Raw genomic sequence first — 16,966 nt, forward strand, 5'->3', positions numbered from 1 at the left:
TTTTAGCAGGTGGTTTATACGGCCTCTTGACATTGATTCTTCAATCAGTAAACTAACTGAAGCTGACAAAAGAAGGCTGGTGAAATACAACGCCTCTTCATGCCAGGCTCTGGGGAGAATCGGGTTTGTGGGTAATGCAATCAACATCCACACTATTCTGACATTATACAGAACATGCTCCTAGACCTGCTCGCATGCAAACAGTACTGTGCCTAAGGGATTATCCTTCCTCAGTTCAGTTATGTGTAAATGCTAGTTTTAGATATTTACACAGTATAATTCGCATTTTACAAAAAGACTTTCCATTTTGGGGTTTTTTTTGCCTCTAGGTGGACAAACTTTAAGATTACTACCACATTAAAACCCTCTGCAATTGTTGCTCCAGCTTTCGATGCTGGACATGGGTTAAATCCCCACCTGTGCTTCTGATTGTGGTGTGTGCACCCCCTGCGCATGCTCTGTTCTACAGGAGAACGAACTGCAGTTCCAGCCGTCCAAGCTTCATAAAGACAGGCCTTGTTCGTCCTTGTCTTGTTCATCTTGCAGCTCTAGAGCCTAGGAGCGCAATAAACATTTAATGAAGGAATGAATGAGTAGTAAAAGGGAATTTATTAGGACCTCTGGCAGATTGCAAACAGATTATAGAGGAACAAATTATTTTTATTAAGACTTATATTTACCCCCTTCTTCTCCCAGATGGTAATTTAAAATATATACTCAGTTTTGCTTAATTTGGATGCTCTTGGAGGATAGGGATTCTATCTTTAAAAGTACTAAGTTCTGCACTGAGTATGACGTGGTACTTATGAAGTAATTTAGGCTGGGCGTGGTGGTTCATACCTGTAATCCTAGCACTTTTTCGGGAGGGTTGCTGGAGGCCAGGAGTTCAAGATCAGAGATCAACCCAAGCAACTTAGCGAGACTCTGTCTCTACAAAAAGTAAAAATTAGCCAGGCGTGGTGATGCACACCTGCAGTCCCAGCTACTTGGGAGGCTGAGGCAGGAGGATCGCTTGAGCCCCGGAGTTGGAGGCTGCAGTGAGCTACAATGACACCACTGCACTCTAGCCCAGGGAATGGACTGAGATTCTGTCTCACCAAAACCAAAACCAAAACCAAACAAAAAAATTAAAAAGAGCATGATATGAAGTTTTCAGTCAATGAGCTTAATGTGAGGATTGGTCAGCCCATAGTATACGTGCTGTGAGTCTTTTCTACCTTGCCAGATTTATTACAATTTATGGTGCATTATCCATTTAGAAACTCATTATCTTTTATTAAAATTACATTTTCAATCAAAGCAAGTTATTAGATATAAAAAGAACTACAGGATTATATATATTCAATTAAAAGAGATAACTTATTTAAATGTGAAGCTTTAATACCTCAGTAATTTTTATTAAGTAATACTATTTTCACATTGTAATATTTGCTTAGGCCAATATTATCTGAAAATAAACCCATGGCTATATTATTATTATTTTTTTTAATACCGTATTCAACCACCAACCATGGCTATATTCTTAAAATCTAGCTATGTCCTAAATTTCTGAATAAAAAGGGATAGATTGGTTTTTTAATAGAATTTTATACTTTTTAAAAACATTCATCAAAGTAAATAAGATAAAATTTGATTGTAGTTATTTTAATTATAAATAAGACACAGTTTTTTTTGGCATTTTCTCCCCAACGTACATGGGCTCTCCTAATTCTTCTAACTGAGCACTTAGCATAGCAGATGGCTGCGGGAGGCAGATGGGGTGAGCTGCAGCCACCTTCCCCTGAGTACCGTGTCGATAGCCACGTGACCTCCAGTCTCTGCTCTTTGGGGGTTGAGAGATTGGCAGGGATTGCTACCGTCTGGTCGCATCACCTAATTCACTGGATCCAATTTCCACTTTTCTGTAACACCGGAGACTATATTCTGGTCAAATGGAATAAGAAACCAGTGTTTGTGAAAGAACCCAGAGAAACATCAGTACTCAGAGGTTTTCAACTCTTCAACGCTGGCTGCACTTTCCACCAACATGGGGAGCTTTAAAACAAAGGATGTGCAGACCCCACCCCAGACCAGCTGAATCACAATTTGTATTCACTGAAAAAATATTATTTTTAAAAAGTACCTTTATGAGTATTTCACAATGGTCATAATGGGCTGAAGATGTTTGCCCAGGGAGGGAGGCAGGGCTATTTATTCATTTCCAGATGATGTGGGGTCCAGGCAGCAACCTTACCTGATTGTTCACTGCTGTGTCTCCAGTCACAAAAACAGGTCTTGGTACATAGCAGGTCCTAAATAAATAGTGGTTGAATAAATAAATGGCAAAGCATAAAGACAGGACTGTGTTTTCTCCCTGCAGTGTAGATGTGCACTCTGGGTTCTTTCTTCACATGAGCAGCAGGTTTCTCACTCCCCCTTGCACTAGCAAACTGTCATCTGTTTGGCAGGCGATGTCCTCAGTCTGTTCTGATTGAATGCTTTGTTGTGTGTTGATGTTTCCTTACTATGGAAACAGTTGATGGTGCTTTACGTTTTTTCTGATTAATGAAAATGATAATGTTCAAAAAGAGATTTTATTGAATGCGAATTATACTGTGTGAATATCTAAAACTAGCATTTACACAAAACTGAACCGAGGAAGGATAATCCCTTAGGCACGGTACTGTTTGCATGTGAGCAGGTCTAGGAGCATGTTCTGTATAATGTGAGAATAGTGTGGATGTTGACTGCATTACCCACAATTTTCAAGTAGCCTTTATGGAGTAGACAGTATGATTTCAGTATCTTTTGAAAGTACTGTTATTTCTCTGCATAATTATTTGAAAGACACACACCTTCAAATGGCATTCATTTTACGTGTGTAGAGGTATTAATGTAGCAATCGTGAATACATCTATCCATAAGATGCGGTTACTTGGGTCTGGTGTGTCTAGCTAAAGGCAATGGTTCTGATTAGATCTGGTTCTCATATTAAAGATTAACATTAGCCAAACACGTACAATGTGCTCCAATGGTCTTGGATAACCCATCAGGCTTAGCCAGTCTACAGATAATGCTGCCTTATTCTGAGACCTCATAGAAATAAAACTTTGTTTTATTAATTTATTGTCTGAAGTGAAACAAGTGCTGCAGGAGCAGGAGAGCAGCAGGTCAGCATGGTAACATTGCTCGATGTGACATCAGCACACTCGTGCTAAATACCTGTGGTGCTACTGCCAAGCCCAGCATGGTGATGGCCTGTCCCATATCCCTCTGAACTCCTGAACAAATGTAGTGTAATTTGCTTACGTTCAGCTGTCAAGGAACTTAAATTTTATAGTATCACTCTTTCTGGGAGAGCCTTTTAGTTACCACCACTTTATGTTTATAGAACCCCATTCTTATTTTCTATTAGATTAAAAAAAAACAAGATAACCAGATGTAGCTCTATGAAGATAAATTATGAGAACTCTGAACTAAATTAATTCAATTCAGCATTGGGCAAAATGCTATGAATTCCTATCATTTGGAGAAGCTTTTAAACTTCTCAAACCCTTCCTAAAAGGAATCAATATAAAAAATGTGAGTCATCACCTTGTATTTTCTATCAGTGACAGTAGCTTCAGGTATAATTCAGGGACCCACTGAGAGGCTGCTGGCTGCCAAGTACATAGTAACATTTACTGAGGCAGGGTGGCAATCTGGTAGCATCATCTATTCAGAAACTCAATGTTCTATACATGTTTGTTTGCACTCTCTTCCTGTTATGTTTAGAGAAAGATAAACGATTGTGAAACAAGGAACAGAGGAAACCAAACAGAGTAGCAATGTATGAAATTTCACCTTCATACCATTTAATTAGTATGTTTTAGTCCTACCTAGTTTAACCAGATGATTTAACAAGCTGAACTTGGGAGGGGGCAGGCAGGACACACTTTATTTTTCCTCCCGCTGACTCTTTAAGCCCAATCTGTGGACTTATTTCTCTTTGCCTCTTGGATGAAGTCTTGGGTAGATTCCATGGCTTTTCTGGTTACTTTTTTAAAAAAATTGTGAAATGTATAACATAAAATTTACCATCTTAACCATTTATAAGTATACAATTCAGTAGTGTGAAATGTATTCACAGTGTTGTGCCACCAATCTCTGGAATATTTCCATCTTGCAAAACAAACTCTAAACCCATTATATTAATACAACAGCTTCCCTTCCAGCACTGGGAACTACTGTTCTTCCTTCTGTCTCTATGCATTTGATTACTCCAGATAGCTCATACAAGTGGTATCACACAGTATTTGTCTTTTTGTGACTGGCTTATTTCACTTAACATAATGCCTTCAAGGTTCATTCATGTTGTAGCATTTGTCAGAATTTTCTTCCCTTTAAAGGCTGAATAATATTCTATTGTATATATGCACCACATTTTGTTTATCCATTCATCCGTGCACAGACACCTGGGTTACTTCTGCCTGTTGGTGATTGTATCTAGTGTTGCTATGAACATGGGTGTACAGATGCCTCTTCAAGACCCTGCTTTCAATTCTTTTGGATGTATACCCAGAAATGAGATTGTTGGATCACACAGTAATTCTACTTTTAACTTTTTGAGGAAGTGCAATACCATTTTCCATAGTGGCTGCACCATTTACATTCCCATGACCCATGCAAAAGGGTTCCAATCTTCCCATATTCTCGCCAATGCTTTTTGTTCTGTTTTCTGGATAGTAACCACCCTCATGGGTGTGAGGTGATATCTCATGTTAGTTTTGATTTGCATTTCTCTAATGATTGTCATATTGAATATCTTTTCATATTCTTGTTGGCTGTTTGTATATCATCTTTGGAGAAATGTCTATTCAAGTCCTTTCCTCATTTTTAATTGGGCTATATTTTGTTGTTGAGTAGAAGTTCTTTATATATTCTAGATATTAACCCCTTTTCAGATATATAATTTGGGAATATTTTCTCTCATTCCATAGGTTGCTCTTTCACTGTATTGATTGCATACTTTGATGCACAGTTTAAAATTTTGATGTAGTCCAATTTGTCTATTTTTACTTTTGTTGCCTGTCTCTGTTCATGTTTAAGATACTAAAACCTTCAGTCGAATAACTAAGTGAGTTCAATACGGTGCAATACTCAAAACTCTGAATGCTCATCCAGTTGGAAACCTCTCCTTTCCCCAACTGACCCAAATTCAGGCTGGACGGTCTACAGTGGGGGTGGCAGAAGGCTGGGGGTGAGGTGCGTGGCTTTTCCTCTTTTCTGCAAATCTCTCCCAGTTTGCTGCAGATGCTTGTTGTCTCTGATCACTCCGTTAGATGGCGCTGGGCCCAGGGAGGAAGGATCTGCCGAGCTGGTGCAGCTATAATCTATTGTCAGGGCCCTCTGGATGGTATAAAATCTTGGCTCTTCCTCTCAAAGAGAACTTTTGGGGGTTCCTCAAGATCCCATGAGGGAGCTGGATGAAGTTCTTTTGAAGCCACACGCTGATTAAGAGAAGCGTGCTCTGACATCAGTGGCCAGGGACAGCTCTCTTCAGCTCTCAGGGCTGGCGTGAGAAGTATCTGTTGTTGAACCACTGCCGGCTGCCGGCCCTCGGTGCACCAGCCCGCCGTGCTGTGGCTGGCATTTCTGCCTGGAGGTGCCCAAAGTCATCAGACTGCTGGTCGGCGGGAAACATGGAAAATGGTAGGTTAGTTGCGTGGGAAGTAGAGGCTGAGCAGTCCTGCTGTGGAGTGTCCTCAGTGGAGTCTGAATGCTCTTGCTACTGTGGCTTGTCATTTATTACATGGTCTATGACTCCATTATTGTTTGGTGGCACTTCTTTAAATTTTGCAACAGCAATTAACTCCAAGTCCAGGGAACATAGGTTGAACTCTGAGCGCTCCTTCCTGCCTAGACACTGCACAGCACACCAGTAACTCCAGAACAAGCCTCACCCCCCTCCCCCACTCACCCCAGTCCTCTCCTACAGCCTCACGCCCAGGCTCGCAGCCCGCAGCCCCTGCAGGGCCCCCACAGCCGGTGCCTTTCTCCAGGATGTGGCCGCGCCAGGTGCTACTGTGTGGTTCCCAGCCTCTGGGCCCGGCCTGCCCTCTGAGAAGAGAGTCCCATTTAAATATCTCACTACGTGACCGTGTTACAGAGAAACCAACTAGCAGTTTAAAAGTTTACCTTTAAAGCACCGAATAATTTAATTTTATTCCAATAAGGTAATTAACAAAAATGAGGCACTGGTTAACTGAAGTGATAAAGTTACTTTTGAAAGGAATTTTTTAAGGTGATGTTAATTTGAAATAATGTACCTTATGAACTCATAAAAACACGTGACTGAATACTAAGATTTAGAAAAACCAAAGTCACGGTATCTTTGTCCATCTTCTGTTTATAACTGAATACCTGAAACTAGATAATTTTTAAAGAAAAGAAATTTATTTCTTATGGAGGCTGAGAAGGCCAGGGTCAAGGGGCTGTACCTGGCGAGGGCTTTCCTGCTGGTGGGGACCGGCTGAAGGATCCCGGGCTGGCACCGGGTATCACTGGCGAGGATGCTGAGCGTGCTAGCAGAGGTCTCACTTCCTCTTCTTGTAAAGCCACCAGCCCCATCCCACGATAACTCATTAATTCGTTAGCCCAGGAGCCCTCATGACCTAATCACCCTAAAGCCCCCCCCCCCTGTACTGCCAGATTGGGGGATGAGCTTCCGAGGGAACATTCAAACCACAGCATTCCACACCTGGCTCCCCCAAACTCCTGTCCTCACGTACAAAAACATTCACTCTACTCCCATATCCCCAAAGTCTTAACTCATTCCAGCATCAATTCAAAAGCTCAAAGTCGAGTCCGAGTGAAGCGAGCCAGCCGGGAGGTTGCGTGGTCGCGTCCGGAACGCAGTAGCGCTTGCAGCATGGCTGACCAACGGAGGAGCAGGTTGCAGAATTCAAAGCAGCTTTTCCACTGTTTGCCAAGGCTGGTGATGGAACTATCACAACAAAGGAATTGGGAACTGGGACTGCTGGTCCTGTACCAGAAATATCTTTTATTTTTACTTGATTTTTAAACTTTGTTTAGCCACTTAACGAAAATCTGCCTCAATTTGCTTCAAATCTAAGTTGTATGTTTTCCAATAAAAGAAGTTAAAAAATTTTTTTAAAAGCTCAAAGTCCAGAATCTTATCTGTCAGCCTGTAAAATCAAAACAAGTTACTTCCAAGCAAGACACACCAGTGGTTCAGGCATAAGGCAGACATTCCCATTCCAAAAGTGAGAAAAAGGTGAAAAGAAAGGAGTAACAGGCTCCGAGCAAGTCTGAAACCCAGCAGGGCAGACATTAAATCTGAAAGCTGGAGAAGACTCTCTTTCGACTCCAAGTGCCACCTCCTGGACACACTGGGGCTGGGGTTGGGCCCCCAAGGCCTGGGGCAGCGCCGGGCTCATGACTTTGCTGGGTGTAGCGCCCACGGCTGCTCGCGCGGGCTGCAGGGGGTGCCTGGGCTTTCCCAGGCAGGCACTGCACACTGATGACCACTCTGCAGTTGGGGGCCTGGTGGTGGTCCTGCATTGGAGGCTCCCCTGGGCACCACGCTGGCGGGGACTGCAGCAGCTCCAACCTTGCATTTGCACTCTGCATTGCTCCACAGGGACTCTCTACAGCGGCTCCGCCCGCAACAAGTCTCTGCCTGGGTTCCCAGGCTTTCAACCTGGGCGGAGGCCGCCAAGCCACCGCAGCTCCCGCTTTTCACCAGCCTGCAGAATTAGTTCCATGTGGACGTCATCGAGGCTTATGACTTATAGCTTCTTGAGCATGGGTTGATCTACACCTGGGGCTGCTTGAGCCTCAGCTGGGGTGGCTGAGAAGCACTGCACCAGAATTCAGGGAGCATTGTCCTGGGGTGGCCCTGGGAAGAGAGTAGCTCTGTCCCCCAAAACCATTCTGCTCTCATAGGTCTCTGGGCCTGTGATGGAAGGCAAAGCCTCAAAGATCTCTGAAATGCCTCCGGGGTCTTTTTTCCATTGTCTTGAGGAGGAGCACCTGGCTCCCTTCCATCTGTGCTAATCTATTTGGCGAGTGGCTAGCTGGGCTACACCCTTGCGTTCTTCTCCCAAACATGCTTGTTCACTCTATACACCAGTGTGAGAGTTTTCCAAATCTTTCTGCTTTGCTTCTCTTTTGATTATAAATTCCATCTTCAAGTAATTTTCTTCCCTCTCACAGCTTAATGTGAGCACTTAAACGTAGCCATGCAGGAGCCAGAATGCTTTGCTGCTTAGATACTTCCTCCACGGACACCCCAGTTCATCACTCTCGAGTTTAGCCTTCCACAAAGCCCTTGGGCATGGACACGGGTCAGCTGTGTTCTTTGCCAGTTCACGAGGGTTGACTTTACTCCAGGTCTGACGCCTTGTTCCTCAGTTCCATCTGAGACCTTGTCAGAATGGCCTGAATTGTCCATGTTTGTATCAGCATTCTGGTCATGGCCACTTAACCAATCTCTAAAGAATTCCCAAGTCCCCCTAGTCTTCTTGTCTCATGAGCCCTCACCAGAATGAAAACAGCCGTTTGTTCTAGCCTGTGCCTCCAAATTCTTCAGCCCCTGCCCATTAGTTAGTTCCAAAGCTGCTTCCACATTTTCAGGTGTTTGTTACTAGCAACAGTCCCACTTCTGATACCAATTTTCTATCTTAGTCCATTTTCTGTTGCTTATAAATGCTATAAAGAAATTACCTATTTCTTTATAAATAGGTAATTTATAAAGAAAATAAATTTATTTCTTATAGTTATGGACACTGAGCAGTCCAGGGTTGAGGGGCCACATGTGGTGAGGGCCTTCTTCCTGGAGGGGACTCTCTGCAGAGTCCCAAGGTGGTGCAGGGTGCCATTTGGTGAGGCGCTGAGCATGCCAGCTCAGGTCTTTCTTCCTCTTTTTGTAAAGCCAGGAGTCCCATTCTTGTGACAACCCACTAATCCATGAGTGGATTAATCCATTCAAGAGAGCAGAGTCCTCATGACCCAACCACCTCTTTAAAGGCCACACCTCTCAATACTGCCAAATTTGGGATTAAGTTTCAATATAAATTTTGGAGGGGACAAACATTAAAACCACAGCACATGAAAAAAGCATGAAAACCAGGTTGACACAAAAATATTGCTAGCAATTTAAAAAAATTAAACTGAATGTCATTTGGGCAACCACTGTTTGTAAACTAAAAATGTGACTTATGAAACAAGGTGAATTATAAGCCTGGGTATCTGCAAATCAAGGAGTTAGAAAACTACAGAAAATAATTAAATGAATTGAGCTTGATGTATCAGCTCCTAAGGCCCCAGATCTATTCATGGCTCTGTAGAGCTCAGTCAGCAACTGGCCTCAGTCAGCAGAGGCCAGTATGAGGCGCTGACGGAACAAGGAATGAGGCACCTTTTGAATTAGGGGATGAACGGAGAGGTAGGTGTCAACTTGTCCAGGACGCGTTCTCTGCAAATTGGCCTTCCAGAGATGGAGCTATGGAACAGGACCGCTGGGATCCGAAATCTCCACAGATGCCAGCCTATAGCCACAGGCTTAAGGCAGTGAAGTTAATCCTGGCAGAGTCCTGAGTGGCAGATTAGAGCTGCAAGCCACTGATCCACCATGTCACATAGCTGCAACTGTAGGGATTGGGTCGCAGATCCTGACCATGCCAGGGGAAGGCCTGGCACTTTCCCCATCAAGCAGCTGGTCACGGGCATTCAAGAATGCAGGGTTGAAGTTCCCGTGCTGGATCTCACGTCCAGCCCTGCTATGTGAGCTACCGACCGGGATGGGCAAAGGGAAACTCTGCACTTGCAGCTACTCTTGTCTCCGCGGTTTCCTCCCATGAGTGCTGTGCAGGCCTGGCGTGTGCTGCAAGGACACAGGGGCCCTAAGGGAGGCTCACAAAGTGGGGACCCTTGAGCTCAGTATTTAAGGATGATGAGTTTGCTAAGTAGGCAAATAGGTGGACCTCAGTGACCTGGAGTGGACAGAGCAGACGGAATTGGGTGGAGAAGACCGGTGCAGAGGAGGAAAGAAGATTTCTTCTTGAGTCAGTTTTGGTAATTTGTGTCTTTCTAGGAATTAGCTCATTTCATCAAAGTTATTTAATTTGGTTGCATACAGTTGTGGACAATATTTCCATAATAATCCTTATTATTGTAAGGTTGTTAGCAAATTTTCTTTTTTGTTTCCAATAATTTGAGTGTTCTTTTATTTCTTGGTCACTTTAGCTAAGGGTTTGTCAATTTTGTTAATCTTCACAAAGAACTGAACTTGTGGTGTTATTGGTTTTCTCCACTGTTTTTCTATCTCCTAGTATATTCATTTCTGCTTTATTTATTTATTTATTTATTTATTTTGAGACAGAGCCTCGCTTTTTTGCCCAGGCTAGAGTGAGTGCCGTGGCGTCAGCCTAGCTCACAGCAACCTCAAACTCCTGGGCTCAAGCGATCTTCCTGCCTCAGCCTCCCGAGTAGCTGGGACTATAGGCATGTGCCACCAAGCCCAGCTAATTTTTTCTATATATATTTTTAGTTGGCCAGATCATTTCTTTCTATTTTTAGTAGAGACGGGGTCTCGCTCTTGCTCAGGCTGGTGCTTTATTTATTTATTTACATTTTTAAATTCTTTTGAGACAGAGTCTTGCTCTGTTGCCCAGGCTAGAGTGCCGTGGTGTCAGTTTAGCTCACTACATGTGAGTGCCACCATGCCCAGCTAATTTTTTCTATTTTTAGTAGAGACGGGGGGTCTTGCTTTTGATCAGGCTGGTCTTGAACTGTTGACCTCAAGCCATCCTCCGGCCCCAGCCTCCCAGAGTGCTAGGATTACAGGTGTGAGCCACTGTGCCCAGCCTCATTTCTGCTTTAATGCTTATTATTTTCTTTCTTCTACTGGCTTTGGGTTTATTTCACTCTTCTAGTTTTTTAAGGTGGGAGTTTAAGTTATTGATTTGGGATCTTCTTTTTTTAATTTTTTTTAAGGGTTGCCTTGTGTTCAAGGGATCTTCTGGTTACAATGTAGGCTTTTATGGCTATAAATTTTATGGGTATATGCACTGCTTTACCTGCATCTGTAAGTTTTGGTATTTTGGGAACAATGATTTTTTTTTTTTTTTTTTTTTTTGAGACAGAGTCTCACTCTGTCGCCCAGGCTAGATTGCCATGGCATCAGCCTAGCTCACAGCAACCTCAAACTCCTGGGCTCAAGCAATCCTTCTGTCTCAGCCTCCCGAGTAGCTGGGACTACAGGCATGCGCCACTATGCCCGGCTAATTTTTTCTATATATTTTTAGTTGTCCAGATAATTTCTTTCTATTTTTTTGGTAGAGACAGGGTCTCGCTCTTGCTCAGGCTGGTCTTGAACTCCTGAGCTCAAACGATTCTTCCGCCTCGGCCTCCCAGAATGCTAGGATTACAGGCATGAGCCACTGCGCCCGGCCAGTTTTGGTATTTTGTATTTTTGTTTTCATTCATCTCAAATGACTTTGTCATTAATTTTTCCGTGATTTCTTCTTTGATCCATTTATTATTTAGGGGTATATTGTTTCATTTCTACACATTTGTGAATTTCTCAAACTCCTTTTTGTTACTGATTTTAATTTAAATGGATTGTGACATTGTGCCTGCTCAAACATTATTTTGGCTTTTTCTCTTATGTTCTGGAAGATGTGATTTTTCGATGTGTGAGTTTGGAGGAAATGAGTTGGTGGTGTCCAAATCATGGGAGGTAACAGTCCCACAATCCTTGCTGAGTCAGATCACACCTACAGTACTGTATCTAATTCTGGGAAACACGTTTTAAGAGAAACTTTTGACCAAATAGGAGTTTCAAAGTAATAGTAACCATGATGGAGAGTGGGGAAGTTCTAAAACTATTCCAGAAGAGTGGTGGTATTTCACTGGGAGAAAGGAAAACTTGGGGGAAAAGAGAAAATTTTACTAGAGCATATGCTAGGGCTGATACGGTAATAAGATCATTTTGTCTTCCTCCACCATGATCCTGCCCCGTGATTATGACCAATAAGCAAAGGTAATAATGGAACAGATTTTGATTCAGCATAAAAGAAATTTCTAATAATGAGAACTGCCCAACAACGTAATTGACTAAGCATTAATATAGCATAGGCCTACGGAGACAAAACCAAATAAGATGGAATCACTATCTAGAGCAGCTCATAAAGTGAAAACTTCATCTTTAATATGATGAAACAAAGACTGATTGTCCATCTGTTAAGGATCCTGAATTAGAAGAAGACGGGAATTTATGACCACTAAAGTCCATTCTAAAAGGAGCATTTTAAAAGTCTGGCACTCCTACACAACTGGCAGATACTCAGCGGAAGTCTGGAGTCTCCAAAGAATACAATATATTTTGAACTCTTTGCCTATCAAGGTCTAGAATACGCATTAAATTATGTGTGAAGTTGGTGTCAAGGTAACTTTACCTTAGAGTTTTACTGACACCTAGTGGTGAATATGGTATGAATATAATCTGTTAAAATGTTAAAAGACAACATACAATTAAATTATCACAAATAAAAATGTTCATTTTTATAACAATCATGAATGAATGTAGTGATGAAAATTCATTCAGTTTGAACTCTATTTTCAAAAAAAGTTAACATTGTTTAAATGTTATTTTATCTTTAAAATATTTTTATCTTGAAATTTCAAACTCTAACAATTGATTTTACTTATAAGCATGCCTATAATGCTACTACCTCATCTCTTAACTCAGGTATTTGTTATGCTATTTTCTTGGTTTATGAAAAACAGAGGAGCTTCTGGACAGCTGAACACGAGGAGGGTGCTGGAGGGTGGTGCGCCCTGGGAGGGCAGGGCAGGGCAGCTCGTTGTCCCTCCCCATAACTCCCCCTGGGCATCTCTTCATCTGTCACCTTTGTAATATCCTTTATGATAAACGGGTAAATGTATTTCCCTGAGTTCTGTGAGCGGCTCCAGCAAATTAATCGAACCCTAAGAGGGAAGGAGTCGTGGGAACCCCAGCTTGAAAAGCCAGTTAGTCAGAAGCTCTGGACTTGCGACTGGTGTCTGGGGGAGAGGCAGTTTTGGGGACTGCACCCTCACCCTGTGGGATCTGACACTATCTCCAGGTAGAGAGCGCCGGTGTTACAGCAAGTGTTACAGCGGGTGGTTCCGAGGACAAACCGAGCGGCACATGGAGAATCGGTTTATTCCCTGCGGGCTCAGAGGGGCCTGACCACCAAATTCTAAGCCCTGTGTACCACATTTTTCCCACTTTTATTAGGTTGGGGTGGTCCGAGGGGTGGGGTCTCAGGTGGCTGATGCGATAGGTAGGCGTGATTGCAGAAGCCAGGTGATAGGTTAGTGTTAGGTTGATGACGTCTTCCTTATCCCGGGAACTGAATTGAAGGGCTCTCAGCTGGTGTCCGCTGCTTGATGCGTGGGGAAAACCCCCATGTTTGTCACAGAAGACTTCTGTGTTGATGGTTGTTGTGTTGGTATGGAATTGAGAAGAAAAACATGGTTTGAGTGTTTTCCAGAAACAGTGGGTGTCAGAAGTAAGATTTGCTAGGCCGGCACAGGCTCACGCAAACATGAGGTTTGGAAGGAGAAAGAATGAAAGGATGGGGGATGAGGAACCTTTGATTCCTCGGTGGCTCCCTAGTCACTCATGGCATGAAACCGCAGCTGTACTACGCTCGCTTACTGAAGGTAAGAGTTCCCAGTGGAATTCAGAGATGGCGCTAACTCCCAAGGAGTTGGTTCACTGGATGCATAAGAAAATACAAACTAATAAGAAAAAGTGAAATATTCAATCCTTTGGTTATTTTTATCTATAACAGCTAAAATGAAATGAAAAGACAGTGCTTGGTCAGATCTTGATGCTAGACCAAGCTTAGATTTCAGTGAGTCTGAGCTTTGGGCACTGGCCTCAGAGCTGACCCCCACGGGTAAAATTATGCAGAAACAACAGAAAGTACCTCTGAGACCTGTGTTTACCAGCAAGGCAGTCGATGTGAGGGAAGGGCAAAACCAAGTAACTACTGAGACCAGAGGGCACGGTGTGAGGGAATGGTTCAGTTGTGTAGATCGGCATCATCAGCTTCCTGAGGAGCCTTTACTAAAATGGATTATGAGAATAATTAATTTGGGGGCAATATCTTTAGTGTGAAATGCTGTAGAGTGGAAGAGCATGTTTGGGTTGACTCAGGACCCACAGCTCCCTAAGGAGCAATTGCAGATGGGTACATATGGCCCAGAAACAAGGCGGTTATTCCGAAGGGAACGGCCAGCCTGGTGGACTGGACCAAAGCCCCTGTAAGGCCTGTTTACCCTGAGAAGGGGGACTGCCCGACTCCTCCTATAAGTGCCAAGTGGAGCACCCCAGATGCAGCAGCCAACATGCTTCATGTGCAAGCCATTTGGGACTGGCTTTACGATGATATTTACCCCTTGGATATTGAAAGGGGTGGCCTTGCAAAATTAAAAGGAAAATAGCTAATCCTCCAATTTTTCAGTAACGGTTGTGAACTAAAATAAAATCTTAAGGCTCACCCGCCACGGGGTGACTAAATGGACCCCTTTGTGGCCAAAGAAATATCCTAAAACTAAATTACCTGCCAGGAGGAAGGAGGTCAGACATGCCTCATCATGCCCCCTCCCTTCTTGGGGACATCCTTTGTAACCCATTAACAGGCCTAAGGGTATGTAAGACAAACCTGCAGGTCCTCAATTTACACAACAAATATATGTCCGGTGGCTTGTCTCTGATAAACAGCTTCTTATGTTAAAACATTCCAAGCCTCTAGACAAAGCTTCATGTCTTTAACCAATTACAAGTCAAAGAATCTTTAAACCCACCTATAACCTGTAAGCCCTGCTTCGAGATGGCCCACCTTTTCAGGCCACACCAAATGTAAGCCTCCCATGTATTGATTTATGACTTTACCTGTAACCCCTGTCTCCCTGAAATGTATAAAACCAAACTGTAACCCAGCCACAGTGAGTCCACTTGCTCAAGGCTTCTTGGGTGTGGCTCTAGGTCATGGTCCTCAAATTTGGCTCAGAGTAAATGTCTTTAAAATTATTTTACAGAGTCTGGCTTTTTTTCTGTTGACAAATTGAACATGTCACCTTAAATTCAGATCTTCTTACACAAAACCCAAAGCTGGAAGATGATACCAACTCACAAATGTTCATTTATTTCACTTCATCAAAATCTATACTGTGCTGAGTGCTAGAAATTCAGTGCAAACCCTTAAGGACCCTTTAGCATAGTAGACTGATTTTATGAATTAAAAGTGGAAAATGTGTTCTTACAACAGTTTGCCCTCAATTTGGGAGGCTCCTCGGTTACCCCTGAGGCCCATCCATGGAGGGGTCTGTGAACTTTTGCTCTTAGGGTCTAAGAACTGAGGACCACCATATTTCTGTCACTTCCATGGATGCCAGGACAGGGGAGTTTCTCCGGAAGCCAGTGTCCAGGAGATGCCTCTTACAGGAAGCACTGGCCGCTGAGGAATTCCAGGCACAGGCAAAGGGAAGCAGTTGAGCACCTTTGTTTACAGCTGAAGAAACTGGAAACGCAGAGAGGGAAGTCTCACCCAAGGTCCGCTTCCTCATCCATTCACAGATCGCAATAACCGTAGTCACAGTGGCTGTCCTGGCATAGTGTCTGGGAATGGGAGTAACTTTGCAGAATTGGCCTCAGTAATCCTTCCGGCACTCTGATCTGGGTGATCAGCCCACAGAGTCCCCCACCACCACCGTAGGAAGGCCAGCCTAGGAGCATCCGGCCCACAGAGTCCCACCACTGCCACATGGGACGGCCAGCTTGGTGGATTGGCTGACAGAGTCCCCCTCTGCCACCAGGGGAAGGCCATCTTAGGAGAATCCGGGCAACAAAGTCCCCAGCCTCCATCTGGAGAAGGCCAGCTTTGGTACTCCCAGCCCACAGACTCAACCACTGTCACCTGGAGAAGTCCAGGTTAGGTTCATTCCACTGACATAATCCCCCGCTACCTTCTGGTAAAAGCCAGTGTCAGTGCATTTGGCTCACTGTGTCTCCAGCCGCGATCTGGGGAAGGCCATCTTAGGTGCATTTGGCCCACAGCATCCCCCACCGCCTCTGGGGAAGGCCAGCTGCGGTGGCTGCATCCGGCCTATGGTGTCCCCAGCCGCCATCTGGGGAAGGCCAGCTTTGGTGCAGCCGGCCCTCAGAGTCCCCCACCTCTGTCTGGTGAAGGCCAGCTTAGGTGCATCCTACCCACAGAGTCAACTGCTGTCGTCTAGGGTAACACCAGCTTCGGTGCATCCGGCCAACAGTGTCTCTTGCCACCATCTGGGGAAGGCCAGCTTCGGTGTATATGGCTGACAGAGTCCCCCGCCGTCACCACAGTAAGGCGAGGTTAGGAGCATCTGGCCCTCAGCCTGCCCAGCTGCCATCTGGGGAAGGCCAGCTTGGGTGTATCCTGCTGCAAGAGTCCCCTGCTGCCACTTGCGGAAGCCCAGCTTAGGTGCAACAGGCTCTCAGAATCTCCTGCCGCCTTCTGGGGAAGGCCACCTTTAGTGCATCTGGCCCAGCGTCAAGCACTCTTGTCTAGCGTATGGCTGGGTTAGGTGCATCTGGCCCTCAGAGATCCCCTGCCGCCTTCTTGGGAAGGCCCACTCAGCGCATCCAGCTCTCAGAGTAAATCGCCATGGTCTAGGGTAACGCCAGGTTAGGTGCATACGGCCCTCAGAGTCTCCTGCCACCATCTGGGAAGGCTAGCTAGGTGCATCCGGCCCTGAGATTCCTTTGCCACCTCTGGGAAAGCCAGGATAGGTCCATGAGGGCGCCAGCGTCCCCTGCCGCCACCTGGGGAAGGCCAGCTTCAGTGCATCCTGCAGCAAGAGTCCCCCGTCGCCACTTGCGTACAAGAAGCTTTGGTGCATCCGGCCAACAGTGTGCCCTGCCACCATCTGGGGAAGGCCAGCTTCTGTGCAT

The 16,966-nt window shown here is 44.5% G+C and overlaps 1 protein-coding gene across 4 annotated transcripts in view; it reads right to left on the reverse strand.

The window, feature by feature from the left end:
* Positions 1-16,966, reverse strand: part of RSPH3 (radial spoke head 3) — a 52,663-nt gene that overhangs the window by 391 nt on the left and 35,306 nt on the right. The window contains exons 8-9 of one of the 4 annotated variants that reach the window (XR_006733591.1): positions 2,234-2,291; positions 418-555 (exon numbers count right to left, since the gene is read on the reverse strand). Coding sequence is in view for 3 of the 4 variants with exons in the window: in XM_045544663.1 (XP_045400619.1) it covers positions 2,260-2,291 (32 nt within the window). In the remaining variant the exon portion in view is untranslated. Of the gene's footprint in view, positions 1-405; positions 556-1,630; positions 1,924-1,950; positions 2,292-16,966 lie in introns of those variants that run through there. The other 3 variants (XM_045544663.1, XM_045544664.1, XM_045544662.1) reach the window with 3 other exon arrangements.

The sequence above is a fragment of the Lemur catta genome, chromosome 2 (assembly GCF_020740605.2).
Source record: "Lemur catta isolate mLemCat1 chromosome 2, mLemCat1.pri, whole genome shotgun sequence".
NCBI lineage: Eukaryota > Metazoa > Chordata > Mammalia > Primates > Lemuridae > Lemur > Lemur catta.